The 16,672-nt window shown below is 35.8% G+C and overlaps 1 protein-coding gene across 6 annotated transcripts in view; it reads left to right on the top strand.

Moving 5' to 3' along the window:
- Positions 1-16,672, top strand: part of DNAAF4 (dynein axonemal assembly factor 4) — a 124,091-nt gene that overhangs the window by 95,625 nt on the left and 11,794 nt on the right. For 5 of the 6 annotated variants that reach the window (XR_013162414.1, XR_013162412.1, XR_013162411.1 and 2 more), the window contains exons 7-9: positions 11,073-11,226; positions 12,125-12,230; positions 14,562-14,691. Coding sequence is in view for 2 of the 6 variants with exons in the window: in XM_077127982.1 (XP_076984097.1) it covers positions 11,073-11,226; positions 12,125-12,230; positions 14,562-14,674 (373 nt within the window). In the remaining 4 variants the exon portion in view is untranslated. Of the gene's footprint in view, positions 1-11,072; positions 11,227-12,124; positions 12,231-14,561; positions 14,973-16,672 lie in introns of those variants that run through there. The other variant, XM_077127981.1, reaches the window with a different exon arrangement.

The raw sequence follows: 16,672 nt of genomic DNA, 5'->3' as shown, positions 1-16,672 counted from the left end.
GGATACGTGTCAGGCTGGGATTGGTCACCGTTGTTGCTAGGGTGGAGGGAAGATTTCTGGGATTGGTCACCGTTGTTGCTAGGGCAGAGGGCAGACTTAAGGTTAGTGCTTTTGGCACGAACCACCACCAGTTCCGGGAAGAAAGCTGGTCACGGCTAGGCCATTTTGTGTTGCCTTGCATCAGCCACGGCAGCCATGTTGACAATATTTTATGGCTTCTCCATCAGTAGTACATTATCAAAACCAGAAAACTGACATTGGTATATATTGGTCTATATATTAGTATATAGTTCATTTTCATCACATTTATAGATTTTTGTATATACCACAGCAATCGAGATACAGAACTCTGCTACTCCTGTAAAAGTATGATACTAGCTATAGGTTTTCTGTACATTTTTAAATTTAGTTGAGCAACATCTTTCTATTCTTAATTTGTTGAGAGCTTTTGTCATAAATAGGTATTGAATTTTGTCAAATGCTTTTCTGCATGAGTCAATCTGATCATGTGATTTTTCTTCTTTAGCCTGTTAATATGGTGTATTCTACTGATTAATTTTCAAATGTTGAACCAGCCTTTCAGCCCTGCAATAAACCTGGCTTAGTCACAGTATCTAATTCTTTTTATGTATTACTGAATTATATTTGCTAATATTCTGTTAAGAATTTTTGCATTTATATTTATGTTCATTTTTGCATTTATGTGCACAGATATTAGTCTTTAGTTTTCTTTTTTTTTGTACTATATCTGTTTTTTACATCATGGTAATAATGGCCTCTTAAAATGAGTTGGGAAATTATCTTTCCTCTTACTTTCTTTAAGGGCTTGTGTAGAATTCTCCAATTAAACCATCTGGGCCTGGAGATATCTTTCTCTGGAGTTTTTAAAATTAGAAAGTCAATTTCTTTAATAGTTATAGAGCTGTTAATATTATCTGTTTCATATTGGGTAAGTGATAGTAGTTTTGTGCTTCTGGGTAAATTGGTCCATTTAAGTTGTCAAATGTGTGTGGAGTATGTGTTTGTAGTATGATCTTTTTGATGTCTGAGGTGTCTGTAGTGATATCTCTTGTTTCATTCCTGATATTAATAATTTGTATGTTTGTTTTTTTATTACTCTTGCCTACAAGTTTGTGAATTGTATTGACCTTTTCATAGAACCCACTTTTTGTTTCATTGGTTTCTTCTACTGTGTTTCTCATGATGTTAAAAAAAAAAAAAAAAAAAAGTTTATGTTAGACCAGCAAAAACTTAAGTGTAGCTTCATTTGAGTCTTCTGTTTTAGTACTTTAATAAATACAAAATTAGGGGTTAAAAAAAAAGACAACAGAAAAAGAAATAAGACAAAAACAGAAAAAAAATTATGCATACCATATCCCTTACCCTTCCCTTTCATTGATCATTAGCATTTCAAACTAAATTTATTTTAACATTTGTTCCCCCTATTATTTATTTTTATTCCATATGTTCTACTTGTCTGTTGACAAGGTAGATAAAAGGAGCATCAGACACAAGGTTTTCACAATCACACAGTCACATTGTGGAAACTATATCATTATACATCATCAACAGTCACATTGTGAAAGCTGTATCATTATATCATCATCAAGAAACATGGCTGCTGGAACACAGCTCTACATTTTCAGGCAGTTCCCTCCAGCCTCTCCATTACATCTTGAATAACAAAGTGATATCTACTTAATGCTCTGCTTTGTTTTTTATATGTCGTATCATTTTTGGCTGTCTTTTCCTTTATTGCAGTCTTCTTTTCTGTATACTTGATCCTATGATGTTTATGATTGATCCCTTTCTCTTTTTTTATCAATATTTTTTAGATAATTTCTTTATAGTCATCTGGGATTTATATTATATAATCTCTGACTATAACCTACTAATTTAAAAAGATACCAAGTTAGTTTCAATAGCATACATATCCCTTAGTTTCCCTTCTTTATGTTATTTTTGTCCCATATTACCTCTTTATATTTTGCTTGTCCATTATCAGGAAATATGACTTTCCCTTATTCAATTATATTCTCACTGTTATAGGAATTAAAGAATAGAGTTATATACTGAGGATACAGTATAATTGGGTTTTGCATTTACCCTTTTAGTTACCTTTACTGAAGAGCTTCACTTCCTCAAACTTCTCCAAGCCACTCTTTCCTGTCTTTTCCTTTCATTCTGTAGAACTCCCTTTAGCTATTCTTCTAGAATCAATCTTTAGGTGAATTACTCTCTCAGTTTCTGTTAATCTGTGAATGTTTTAAAGTCTCCCTCATTTTTGAAGGACAGGTCACTGGATAAAGAATTTTTGCCTGGCAGTTTTTCTTTCAGTACCTTAAAGATATCATACCACTGCCTTTTTGCCTCCCTGGTTTCTGATGAGAAGTTGGTACTTATTTCTATTAAGGATCCCTTAAATGTGACGAATTGCTTTTCTCTTGCTACTTTTAGGATTCTCTCTATCTTTTGACATTTGACATTCTGATTAGTATGTGTTGGAGTACATTGCATTTCTTGAACATGTATATTTATGTCTTTCATAAGAGTTGAAATATTTTTAGACAGTATTTCCTCTAATAGTCTTTCTGCCTATTTTCCCTTCTCTCATCTTTCTGGAACTCCCAAGACACATATGTTGGTGTGTTTCCTGCTGTCACTCCAGTTCCTGAGACAAACTGCTCAATTTTTTCCTATTATTTTTCTCTATCTGTTCTTTTGACTGCATAATTTTTATTGTCCTGTCCTTTAGTTCACTGATTCTTCTGCTTGTTCAAATCTGCTGTTTATGCCTCTAGTGCATTTTTAATCTCCATTGTTGTGCCTTTTATTCCCATAATTTGTTATGCTTCTTTTTTTACTTTCTAATTCTTTTTGCTCACACATTGTCTTCTTAATATCCTTTAGCTCTATATTCACCTTTAGTGTATTTTTATCCATATTTTCCTTCATCTCCTTGAATTGACTTAGGAAATTTGTTTGAACTTCTTTAATTGGCTTTTCTAAAATTTGTGTTGCTTCTGAAGTTTTAATTTGTTTCCTTGACTGAGCCATATATTTCGGTTTATTCGTATGACTTGTAATTTTTTGCTGATGTCTGGGCATCTGGTTATTTTGATTTGCTAACTGTGAATGCCAGTTTCTCTTTCTTGCCTAGAGATTTATTGTAGATTGATTTTGTGTTAGAGCATATGATTTGATTAACTTCTCTCCCTCACTCAATGCCTTCTTTTCATTATACTTTTCAGTTTGGGGCCTGCCCTGACTTACAGCACTTTAGTTTCACACACCCTTTGTTTTTTCTTTGTGAGGTTTTTCTGCCTTCTTTCACTTACCCAATTGGGTATTCCACCCAAGGAATCTAGATGGGCTCAATCTAAAAAGGTTTGTTTTTTAGTTAAGTGAGCCAGTAATCAGAGTCTAGACTTGCCAACAGTTCTGCCGGGTTCTCTTTTTTTTCCCCTGGGGGCACTTTTGTATGCAGCATTTCTCAGCTTCTTGTGTTCTGCCCTGGGTCTCTGCAGACTTGGGTCCCTGTGCCTGGAAATGTGTGAAGTTCTGACTCAGTGCTATGAGTAGCTCTATGGTTTGCCTCCATGGCATGAGGACCTGGGCTGTGCTGCCTCTCTGTGACTCCCAAGCTGTGTGAGATCAAGTAAGTGGGAGAGGTCCTGAGTAGTGGGTCCAGATCATAAATCTACCTTTTCTCAGTGTTTTGTTTTGTTTTTTCTTTTATTCATCATTTATGGAGAAAAAAATAATAATTTTTATTATTTTTGATTTTTTGTGGTAACATACAACACAAAATTTCCTATTTTAACCATATACGATTATACAATTCAGTGGTGCTAATTACATTTACAATGTTGTACAACATTGTGCTAATTACATTACAGTGTTGTACAACATCATCCTTTACCACAACGTTTCAATCACTCTAAATAGAAACTCTGTACCAGTTAGGAATTAACTACCCATTCCCTAGTACCACCCCTGTACCTGGTAACCTGTATTCTAATGTCTGTCTCTATGAATTTGTATGGCCTAATTATTTCATATAAATGAGATCATACAATATTTGTCTTTTTTGCCCCACCACTTCTGATAGCTATCATAATTCTCTTCTGTCCCTTTCTGTTCTGTCCATACTGTCTCTGTCACTCTTCCTTCTTTTGTTCCATCTCCCGTGCTCAACTTTCATATAAAAATGTTTGGCCCTTTGGATCACTGCCAGTCAGAATGTTCCTTTTACCACAAAAAAAAAAAAAAAAAACAACCAGTCATTCATCATAAAAATGGCAGGAGTGCTTATAATAGTCCCTGATTGCTTTTTTCTCACTGTTTACCCCGTATAGTAAGCACTCAGTTGTGTTGAATGAATGAGAAATTTTGCAATTTTTTTTCACTACCGTTGCCTTATTAGGAGCATCTTAATTGTTATTAGCTTCTCTGGTTAAATTTGGTGTTGAAGGGCTATTGCATTTTGGACCAAGAGGTTTAGATTTTCCTGTCATATTGAAATTTGTTTATTTCTGAGTTCGCAACCATTCAAAAGCCATAAAGCAGATTTTAGGATATTTGTAGTGGCATTTAACTTTCTGGAGCATAATGTTTGTTTGAATTTATGCTTTATATGTGTAAGTATCTAAAAAAGATTAAAAAAATACCTTATATTTCTGCTATTATGCCTCCACAGTGTCTCTTTTGATGCAGACCACTGTAAACTTTTCCTTCCTTAAACGTTAGAGAGTTTTCTAATAGAGTAGTTCTATTATAAATCTATAAACTTTTATTGAAAATGAAAACTGGAAATGATCTTAAATGTATAGTTGTATATAGAATTTGTTTTATATATTAGATTGTTACCGAACAAAGGCCATGGGTTCTTTTTCCCGACATGCTCAATAACCAATTCTTGAGACACTGGGCTTTCAAAGAGAGAAGAGTTTATTAGTAGGTGTGTAGTAGGAGAGCAGATGGCCTAGCGGCCCAAAATCTTTCTCCCCAAACTGCAGTAATTCGGATAGTTTTATTAGAGAAAAGATGGGCAGGGTTTAGGATAATGAACATCATGGCCCATGTGATATAATTAGAGGTAATGTGATTATTGAGCTTGTGCAGATTGATTACGTACTTAGTCACAGGATGTATGAAAGAAAATAGCAGAATGAGGTATAGGTGTCTTGTAGGTTAAAATCTAAGATATTGTGCATGTCCAGCTGGCCCACTTTGGTTAGATCCAGTCTCCATTGTCAAGATAACTTTAGATTTAGGGTGGGTTGGTTCTGGGCTGACCCAAGACCCTTCATTAATAAACATTAGGGGCTGTCTTTAGTGATTACAAGACTTTGAAGTTGAAAAACTAGATAACTTGGTACAAATGAAGGTTAGTCACAAGGTTTTTTACAATCACAGGGGCAAAAAATAAGGGCAATGCAATCATTATCAGTGATCAAGGCAGCTGGATTACAATTTAGAGATTTCAGGAATTTCCCTGTCTGCTCCAATATACCAGAAAGCAAAAAGGAATTTCTATATAATGATTCAGTAATCAAAATCATCCCTTAAATCCTGATTTCTTAGTTACAAAGTTGCCTAACCAACAATTATTCTCCCCCTTTATACTTATTAGCTTAGGCTCTATTTTGTTTAGGTATATAGCCCTCCCCGATGTGACTTCAGATGGTGAAGCTATCCCTACTGCAGTGTTAGATACTGATTGACTTAAACAAATCAAGGTGGTAAGTTTTTTTGTTGTTGTTATTAGAAATATTTTTTTCATTTATTTATTTCTTCACTTAATTACATTTTTTTTCATTATAGTGAAATTCATGTAACATAAAATTAACGATTTTTTTTAAGACATAAGTGGTGAAGTTTATTCAAAGAGAAGTTTATCTCCCTGGCAGCATGGGAGATGACTCCCAGAGATGAACCTGGCCCTGGCACTGTAGGGTCAACAATGTCATCCTGACCAAAATGGGGGAAAGAAGTGCAACAAATAAGGTATCAGTGGCTAAGAGAGTTCAAATAGAGTCGAGAGGCTACTCTGGAGGTCACACTTACCCAAGGTTCAGTTAGACATTGCTACCATCGTAACTTGCCAAACTCCAACCAAAACCATTCCTACCAATCCTAAAGAATACCTAGGGCATTATATAAAATTCTACAAAGTTTCCATACACTAGGATAACTTCCCAGAAACCTACAACCTCCTGAAATGGAGAGGGACCAGTCCTTTCAGAACATCAACTATCATATATTATCGACAGCCCCTTCCAATGTGAAAAAATTAGAATGGCCATAGCCTAAATACCCCTAAAGAGTGGGAGAAAGATCAAGGTTGATGATGAGTTATACAGAGAAGGTAGGATTTAACAAACACATATGATTGCTGAATCATTATATTGATATTTCTTTTAATCTGCAGTATCTTAGAGCAGCTGGAAGTAAAAACCTAAAATTGTGAAATTGTAATCCATAACAAACTCTGAAATCTGTTCTACAACTAATTATTACAATGTACTTTGAAACTTATTGCTTTTTTGTGTGTATGTTATTTCTCACAAAAAAAAGAAAAAGAGAAAGAAGGAAGAGTATATTAGAAGAGATAGGATTTAACAAATGAATATGACTCCTGAATCAATATGCTGATATTCCTTTTGGTCTCCAGTGTCTTGGAGCAGCTAAAAGAGACAGTGAAAAATTGTGGGATTGTAATCCATACCAAACTTTAAATTCTGTTGTATAATTACTTGTTAAAATGTACTTGGGAATTTATTGCTTTTTTGTATGTATGTTATTTTTCACAATTAAAAAACCGTTAAAAAAAAAGATGTTTATTAAAAGGAGAGAGTACATGTTAGAGAGGTTAAGGTGGATGTGCTCAAAGGAGGGACACATACTGAATGGAGTGGCCCAGCTTGTTTTATAGGAAAGTTTTACCAATGACAGGTTTCCATAATAAGCTTTGAATACTGGGTGTCTTCTTTGTTCTAGGAGGAGATAGCAGAATTCATGGTTTGTTGTCCCATACCTGAAATTTGTCTTTGGACAAATGGCTAACAATCTTTATGATCCTATGCTTCCTAATATTAACTAAGAGTTTGTTTTGGGCCCAGAATTTTACAAGCTTTTATGGTTGGGGAGGTTTCAGTGGTTTGGGGAGGTTTGGGGGCTTTAGGGAAATTTTTGTCTCAGGAAGTTTGTAGCTCTGTATTAGTTCCTTTGGAGCTAGATAAGAAACAAGGGACTTGGAGTTGAATAGAAAACCAGGGGCTTACAATTGTCCTATTTTATCCTGCTTCAGTCTCCCCTGAAAGAGTTTAAATCTCTTTAATTTTAAAAGAAGTTGAGGGATTTTTGATATTTTCAGAGTTGAGAGAGTACATGTAGGAATGTGCATAATTGCCAACAATGTTGGGGGATATTGGAAAATGCAAAAGTATTATTATGTTACAATCCACCCCATCCCACCACTTTTACAATCGCTCTGCCACCTCTTCCGCATAAGTCCCTCAGCGTGGGAATGGGAGGTTACAGGTTTGCAGCTTGCAATGTTGAGAAAGAGAAAACAATACCTTTTGGGGAAAGGCAAAAGGCTTTGCCCCCTGTTCATTTCATTTATTTTGTTATATAATGATGTCCCAGTCACACTGAAATGTGGACAGACATCCTGTGTGCTGGTATGCAGTTGAATCAGGAGTTCTGGTGCCCAGGATGCCACTTTTAGTAATTACCCAGATTGAGCTGTTCCAAATACGTCACAGATGGGCAGGGTCTGTTTAGATGTACTCTTGCTTCTTTTAAAAGTTTCTTTTTGTTGAAAATGAATTTCTGATTTGTAGTTTACTGCAAACAGAAATACAGATCTCAAGGGCCAGTGTCTTATGTGGAAGATGCTGCTCTCCTCAGATCTTTAGAAATCATTCCTGGCGGGCTTGCCAGAATATGTGACCGATTCAGCTGAGCCCCGATCCTGGTTTGATACTCAAAACTAAAAGAGTTTAGAGATCAGAGGGCTAGTAGGCATAAGTAGTAAGGTTTATTAAAAGAGAAATTTATTTAAAAGAGAGAATACATGTTAGAGAGGTTAAGGCAGGCATGCCCAAGTGAGGGACACACCAAAATTAACCATTTTAAAGTGAATAATTTGGTGACATTTAGTACATTCACAATGTTGAACAGTTACCAAGTCTATCTAGTTTATTTCCTCTAAAAGGAACCCTTGTACCCATTAAACAGTTACTCCTCATTCCTTTCTCTTCCTTTGCCCTTTGCAGTAATCATTGTACTTCACTTTTATGGATTTACCTATTCTGAATACTTCATATGGAGAAATCATACAATATGTGATATTTTTTGTCTCACCTTTTACTTAACACAATGTTTCTGAAGTTCATCCTTATTGTGGCATATATCTGAGCTTCATTCCTTTCTATGGCTAGATAATGTTCCACTGAATGGATATAACACAGTTGGCTTACCCATTCATCCATTTATAGACATTTTAGTTGGCTCTACCTTTTAGTTATTGTGAACAGGGCTGCCGTGAACATGTTTGTTTGTGTCCCTGTTTTCAATTATTTTGCTGTATACCTAGGAGTAGAATTGTTATATGTTTAACTTTTTGAGGAACTGCCAATCTGATGTTTTTTTTAAGGGTAGGTTTAGTCAGTACTGGGAAATGGGTGAGCAGGGAGTTTTCTGGGAAATGTTTTCTTGCTCTTATAGAACATATATCAGAAGATATTGTGCCTCTTTTTCTAATGAGTATTGTGCTTGCATATGGCATCTTGAATGAATGCAGCCATTTTACAGCCATGAGGAAACCAGTCTAGGATGAAATAGCTGCTAGGTATAATCGAATATTGAGATGAAAGAAACCTGAGGCCTTGATAGCAATCTCCAGCTGCTGATATATTAGACACGATGCTTTTTCCACAGTTTCTGGACATTTTTTTTTAATGTGAGGTAATTTATTTCCTTACCGAAGTTTGAGTAGTTTGAGTTGGGATTCTGTTACTTGTAGTCAAGTGTCCTAGCTGATATGAGACATTTCAGAAACATAGAATCAGCTTTTCTAGTTTGTACAAGTTATTTTAAACTCATGTTAAGCTTAGGTTACATGTCACAGTGATGTCAACTTACCTTTTAATCATGATTTACTAGTTTTGTGGATCTACTTTTTTAAAAATTTATTTATTTATTAATTAAAAAAATTAAGAACAAACAAACATTAACATGTCATTCCATTCTACATATATAATCAGTAATTCTCAATATGTGGATCTACTTTTGATGTCATTGTGTTAGTATTTTAGATCTACAAAGTATACAATTAACTGGAAATGAATACAAAGTGTTAAATGAATACAAAGTATTATATATGACACTTTTATATTTGGCATAGTTTTTTCTATTTTTCAAAGTCCTTAGGTATTTTCAAAATTTATAATTTGAAATTATACTTAAAAAACAAGAAAGTTGTATTTTAAATAGATCCTTTAACCATATATATCTTTTTTATTTTAAGAGATTTTTACTTATGTAGAATTTTAGAACATTTGAACTGGAAGAATGGATGCTTTTATTTACTAGTAACCAGAAATCCAATTCAAATTGACTTTTATGTTGAAGGTATTTATTGGTTTATATAACAAAAAAGCTAAAAGTAGTTTGCATTTCAGACAAGACTTGATCCAGAAACTCAACCATATCATGAAGGATGCAGTTTTTTTCTGACTTTTTAATTCCTTCCATACTTCCATAATATCATCTTTATTCTAATGGTGTTAAAAATGGTCAGCAACCAGATGTGGACTCTCTCTCCAGCCAACACGACAGGCAAACTCACCACCCTCCCTCTGTCTATGTGTGGGACATGACTCCCAGGGGTGTGGACCTTCCTGGCAACGTGGGACAGAAATCCTAGGATGAGCTGAGACTCAGCATCAAGGGATTGAGAAAAACCCTAGAACGAGTTGAGACCCAGCATCAAGGGATTGAGAAAACCTTCTTGACCAAAACGGGGAAGAGTGAAATGAGACAAAGTGTCAATGGCTGAGAGATTCCAAACAGAGTTGAGAGGTTATCCTGGAGGTTATTCTTACGCATTAAGTAGATATCACCTTGTTGTTCAAGATGTAGTGGAGAGGCTGGAGGGAACTGCCTGAAAATGTAGAGCTGTGTTCCAGGAGCCATGTTTCTTGATGATGAGTGTATAATGATATAGCTTTCACAGTGTGACTGTGTGATTGTGAAAACCTTGTGTCTGACGCTCCTTTTATCTACCTTGTCAACAGACAAGTAGAACATATGGAAAAAAATAAATAATAGGGGGAACAAATGTTAAAATAAATTTAGATTGAAATGTTAGTGATCAATGAAAGGGAGGGGTAAGGGGTATGGTATGTATGATTTTTTTTTTCTGTTGTCTTTTTCTTTCTTTTTTTGAATTGATGTAAATTTTCTAAGAAATGATCATGATGATGAATATGCAACTATGTGATGATATTGTGAATTACTGATTATATATGTAGAATGGAATGATCACATATTAAGAATGTGTTTCCTTCTTGTAATTTTTTTTAATTAATAAAAAGAATTTTTAAATGGTCAACAACAATTTGGGCTATGTATGTACTTCATTCATATCCAGCAGGGGGAGAAGTTTTCCCAGTGTTTAATTCTCCAGTCTTGGAACCAAAGTCACAGGCTTCATTCTGAATAGACCAATTTAAGTCACAAGCCCACCCCTGAGTCAATCACTCTAGCAAGGAGGATTGGAATATGCCTACTGGGAGTCATTCTTGGCCTACTACTAGAGGCATGGTGCGGGTGGGGGTGGGAATGAGGGGTGGGGGCCAAGGAAGGGGGGCAGTGAGTCAGTCCCATTCATACTACATGCTGTTAAATGTGGAGCGGTGGAGTCATTGCAACCAACAGTGTCCACTCTACAGGAATACAGAAGAGGCAAGCTATATCTTTTGCCAAATGTCATTAGATATTATTCCTGTGTTTCTGTTTCAGTGTTAACAGTGTTTTTCTTTTTGTTTTTGTCTTGCTAGCAAATTGTTTGCAACAGAAAACTATTTGGCAGCTATTAATGCATACAACTTAGCCATAAGACTAAATAGTAAGATTCCTTTGTTGTACTTGAATCGGGCTGCTTGCCATCTAAAAATAAAAAACTTACACAAAGCCATCGAAGATTCTTCTAAGGTATATATATCTACTTATTAGTACAGAGTGCCTTATAATTATCTTCCTATTTATTGGTTTAAATGATGCCCTTACTGTTAAGTTTAAATAATTGAGGACTTGCAGAATCATCTTGTTTTTATATCTTATTACTGATTTTTTTTTCCCAAGTGGACAAAGAACAGATGTTTTTTGGGGAATTCAAGTTAGATTAGAAATTCTCTATTAATTATTTCTGTATTGCCGTGGTATCAGTTGAAGTTCACAAGGAAATTAGTAAATAGTTGTCAGTTTGTGTTCATTCTTTTTCTTATTAAAGCATATCCTGATTTCCATTACTAGTATCTCGTGTCAATATCTTCAGCTTCTACAGTTTTTTCTGGTTTTTCCACATCAAGTAATGTGTTGTAAGGAAATACCATGTGAAAAATCTTTTGTGTGGCTCATTGAAATTGAGGATCTAGAGGAAACAACCAAACCTCCATACTTTGATCTTGATAAGCTACAGAACATCTGATAACATTTTTATGACCCAGTTTTCCTTTGACTGATATAGTTTCTTGTACAAACAAATGTTTATTGAATGAATGAAATGAACTACCCAATGTGAATATGAAACCACAAATTCTGTATACTCATTCCTGCTGGTAATGGTAAACTGTAGAGATTTCAAATGATAAAACAGATCATAATTTTGAGGAGAAAGTATGAATCTCAAATAGGAATAATTGAACAATTCCTTAAATTGTTCAACATAAATATATGTATTTGATAAATTCCTATACAAGCTAATCTAGAAATTTAGGTGGGTGAGGGTTTGAGGCCTGTTTCAAAGTTAAAATTTTTACCATGTTTTTGCTCAAGTTTAAATTAGGAAATTATATCTTTCCCCTATTAATTATATATTCATTTTTCTGAGGCGTTGGAATTATTGACACCACCTGTTGCAGGCAATGCTAATGCAAGAATGAAGGCACATGTACGACGTGGAACAGCATTCTGTCAACTAGAATTGTATGTAGAAGGTAAGAAATTGATAGAAATGTTTTATGTTCCAAGTTATACTTAGAAGAAAATATCATGTGATTATTTAAGATCACAAATTTTTAGAACTCTAATATTTTATATTTATATCATTTAATTTATATTTTGCAACTTATCTGACAAAATAAAAAATTATTTTGAAACGATATTTTAAAAATATCATTTTAGAAGGGAGTTAAAACAAAATGTGAACAAGTTTAGAGCTAATGATGTTATAATAATCATATCCTTTCAAGTTCCATAATTCAGAACTATGTATCTAGAAGCTACAGCTTTTTTTTTTTTTTGGCATTTTTAATAATATATCCAGTGACTATTTTCAGTTACTCATATTGTACCAAAGGCAAAAGTTTATAGTTTATCTTCAAAATTCCTGTTCCCATGCCTCCTTACCCAGATGCTCCACTCAGCTTCCCTTCACTCAAAACCTACTCTTTTTCTTTTCATCTCATGGTGTTTACATTTTAATGTATTTTGGTGAGTCTGTTAGTTTGTAAGCTCTCATGGAGTTTACTTTTTTTTCTTTTTTTTATTATAATCATTCTGTTCTACATATATAATCAGTAATTCACAGTATCATCACATAGTTGCATATTCATCATGATCATTGCTTAGAACATTTATATTAATTCAGAAAAATAAAAACAGAAAAAAGTTCATATATACCATACCCCTTACCCTCCCTTTCATTGATCACTAGCATTTCAATCTAAATTTATTTTAACATTTGTTCCCATTATTTATTTTTATTCCATTTGTTTTATTTGTCTGTTGATAAGGTAGATAAAAGGAGCATCAGACACAAGGTTTTCAGAATCACACAGTCACATTGCGAAAGCTATATCATTATACCATCATCTTCAAGAAACATGGCTACTGGAACACAACTCTACATTTTCAGGCAGTTCCCTAAAGCCTCTCCATCTATTTAATGTGTAAGAATAACCTCCAGGATAGCCTCTCGACTCTGTTTGGGATCTCTCAGCCATTGATACTTTATTTTGTCTCATTTCACTCTTCCCCCTTTTGGTTGAGAAGGTTTTCTCAATCCCTTTATGCCAAGTCTCAGCTCATTCTAGGATTTCTGTCCCATGTTGCCAGGAAGGTCCACACCCCTGGGAGTCATGTCCCATGTAGGCAGGGGAAGGGCAGTGATTTTGACAAGACCTACTCTTGATGATGCCTTAACAGGAAATGGGTTCCACATTATACATTTTTATTATTTCTAATACATTGTTAAACCTGGTTCTGTCATTTTTAGAAGATATTTCTGACCTAAGCAACCAAACTGGGTTTATATGCCCCATCCATTTTTTAGCATCTTACTCACATTTATGAAGACAGAAATGATCAGGACAGCATTGAAATTATAGCATCTATAGCTTCATTGATAGCAGCTATAATTTCAGCTCCAAGGACCTTTATTTTAAAAATAAGAAAATGGAGGCTTGGATGAGTTAAGTGATTTCCTTCAAGTGACCCAGCAGAGCAATAGCACTTTAGGGACTAGAACTTAGGTTTCCTTAGTCTCTAAGAAATATTTTTCCACTGCTTTTTTTGGTAAAGATTTAGATTCAATTGCAAATTTTAACAACCAGCTCACAGTGCTTTCCTTTTCAACTAATTTTCCTCAAACAAATTTTGTAGATATATCTACCAAAAAAAACCACATACTATATTCTAATCTGTGAATTATATAAAGTATGAATGGAGTCTAAAAAAGTTATTTTTATGTTAAGAATCTTAAGAATGTATGTGTTTCTTTGTTGTCATATTTAAAAAAAATTTTTTTAAATGTAAACAAGAAATTTTTAAAAACATAGAATTCATAAATAAAATGCCATTTAGTATCTTTTCATTAAAGTGATAGAAATGCTTTGGATGTTGAAAATTTTGAGTCTGTTCATACTTAAATAAGTTTAAGATGTTAGCTTTTTGTGTTGAAACTAAAGTAAAGCAAATTTTTTTTCATTGCAATTCCTTTTTGAATGAGTAAGAGGATGGCAGTACATCAATTTTGAAACTTTTACTTCTATAAAGCAACTTTTTGTAACTTCTCTAGCAGTTCAACCCAGTTATCAGACTTTATGTGGAGACAAGATTGCATTTCCTTTTGAGTGAAATAATTCTGAAAAATTTCTGTAATTAGAGGTATGGTGTTTGTATGTGAAGATAGGAGTCTGCATTAAAACCTAGTACTTGTTCTGAACCATGTTGTTAGTGGTTATTTTTATTTTTAAGAATATTGTCTAGATAACACAAGTATTTAAAAAATATTCATTTTATTGCTGTTTATTACTCTGTAAATATAGGCCTACAGGATTATGAAGCTGCACTTAAGATTGACCCATCCAACAAAATTGTACAAAATGATGCTGAGAAGATTCGGAATATAATTCAAGGAACAGAACTAAAATCTCAATGATTACCAGAGACAACTTGGTATTGTTTTAAGTTTTACAAAAATAACTGGAGACATTTGGAATCTCTATACATTCTATGGCTGACTGGGCAGTATCACTTCCTGTTCAGTACTCTAGTTCTGTAAAGAGCAAAATATTACAAATCTGTAGAAAACGTAATGTTTGACTTGAAAGGTTTCTGAATTTGAAAAAACAAAATAAGAACAATCTATTTTAATTCTTTGTTTCTTTATTTTAATACATAATTTAATTATACTTTTTTTCTTACTGAATTAGAGTTTACTCTTGTAACCAACACAGTATTTGTTGGTGTGATGGTGTAAAGAAGGATTTTATAAAACTTAACAGTAGCTAACTTTTCTTATGTAAAGAAGGATTTTATAAAGAAAAGAGTTATGGGCCCCATCAGGCTAAAACAACCCGGGACTTCCCAGGGGCGGTTATCTGCTGCCTTTGTTATGCAAGGTTTTCTGCTGCCTTGGTTATGCAAGGTTGTAACTGCCGGAGAAAGTTTATCTAAGAATGCAACTGAGAAGGTTGAGTAAGGGAGTTTTGCACGAGACAGCTGCTTCTTGCAAGAAGCAGCTCCCATGACTCATGCGCGAAAAATGTTTGTTATCTGCTTCTTGCAAAATGTTCGTTATCTACTTCCTGCATAAAGCAGAACCTGTAACTAATGTTCAACCCTCAAACCCCACACCCTTATCCTGGCCCTCAAAAGGCTTCCCAAAACCCAGGTTCGGGGCTCTCTGTTCCTGCGTGTTCAGTGAGCCCCACGCATGTGTGGTAAATAAACCCCTTGCGTGTTGCATGAGAGAACGTCTCTTGGAGTCCTCCTTTGCGCGGCAAAACTCTCAAATTCTTACATTTGGAGGCCCCACCGAGATCGGCTCTTCGTAGGGGAAGGCTCCAACAGCTCTTTCTCTCGGGGTAAGTAAGGCCTTTTTTGTCTGAGGTGCGATCGCTTAGTCTGTCAGACTGGCAGTGACTGTCGGGGAGTCGCGTGAGCACTCCCCGACCGCAACCGACAGACGTGTCCAGGGGTTGCAGGTCACTCTCCCGAGGGACGCCTCGGGATTGGGGGACCTCCGGGGACGCCTGGAGGCTTCCTACAGGGCCGACTCTGATTCTGTTTCCCTTCTGACGGGGGGAGACTCGATCACAGTCATCGGGCCAGTCTGAGCTGTGTCTCTGAAACTGTGTAAACGTGGTGTGCCGGCTCTGTGTGTGTCTGTCTGTATTTGTGTGTTAGGAATTGTTTTTGTTTTACCAAAGATGGGTCAGGGAATGTCGACTCCACTTTCTCTGACCTTAAGACACTGGTCGGAGGTCAGGGAAAGAGGTCAGAATCTATCTCTTATTGTAAAGAAAGGCAAATGGCAGACCTTCTGCTCGGCCGAGTGGCCCTCCTTTAACGTGGAATGGCCTCGTGAAGGAACTTTTCATCTACCCTTGATTCGGGCCGTCAAGTCAGTCATCTTCCGCCCTGACCCGTATGGCCACCCGGACCAGCAGCCCTACATCATGGTTTGGCAGGACCTGTGTGAAAACCCACCTCCATGGGTAAAGCCGTTTCTTACTCCTCTTGGTCAACATGACTCTCCCTCTGTACTCCCAATCAAGGTGCCGGGTCCTTCTCAAGCTCCGAAACTCTATCCTTCTTTGTCTCCTGCAGTCCTACCGGAATCCCAATCGGATCTAATCCTCTTCGATGCAGGTCCTTCTTCCCCTCCTCCCTACCCTTCAGCTCCGGTACAGGACCCCCCCTCTCTTAGCTCACCTTCTCCCTCCTCTAGTACTCTCTCTCCGCCCTCTTCCATTCCCTCTCCGCAGGTTCACCAACAGACGATCCCAGATGAACCAGGACCGGCACATAGTACACGAAGCAGACGAGCACTAAGCCCATCTGATGTGGCGGTCACTCTCCCCCTCAGACCGTATGGGCCTCCAGTGGATGACGGACACGGGGGAGAAATGCCCGCTCTACAATACTGGCCCTT

The sequence above is a fragment of the Tamandua tetradactyla genome, chromosome 14 (genome assembly GCF_023851605.1).
Source record: "Tamandua tetradactyla isolate mTamTet1 chromosome 14, mTamTet1.pri, whole genome shotgun sequence".
NCBI lineage: Eukaryota > Metazoa > Chordata > Mammalia > Pilosa > Myrmecophagidae > Tamandua > Tamandua tetradactyla.
Note: the sequence above shows the minus strand (reverse complement) of the source record. Positions and strands in the feature narration are given on the sequence as shown.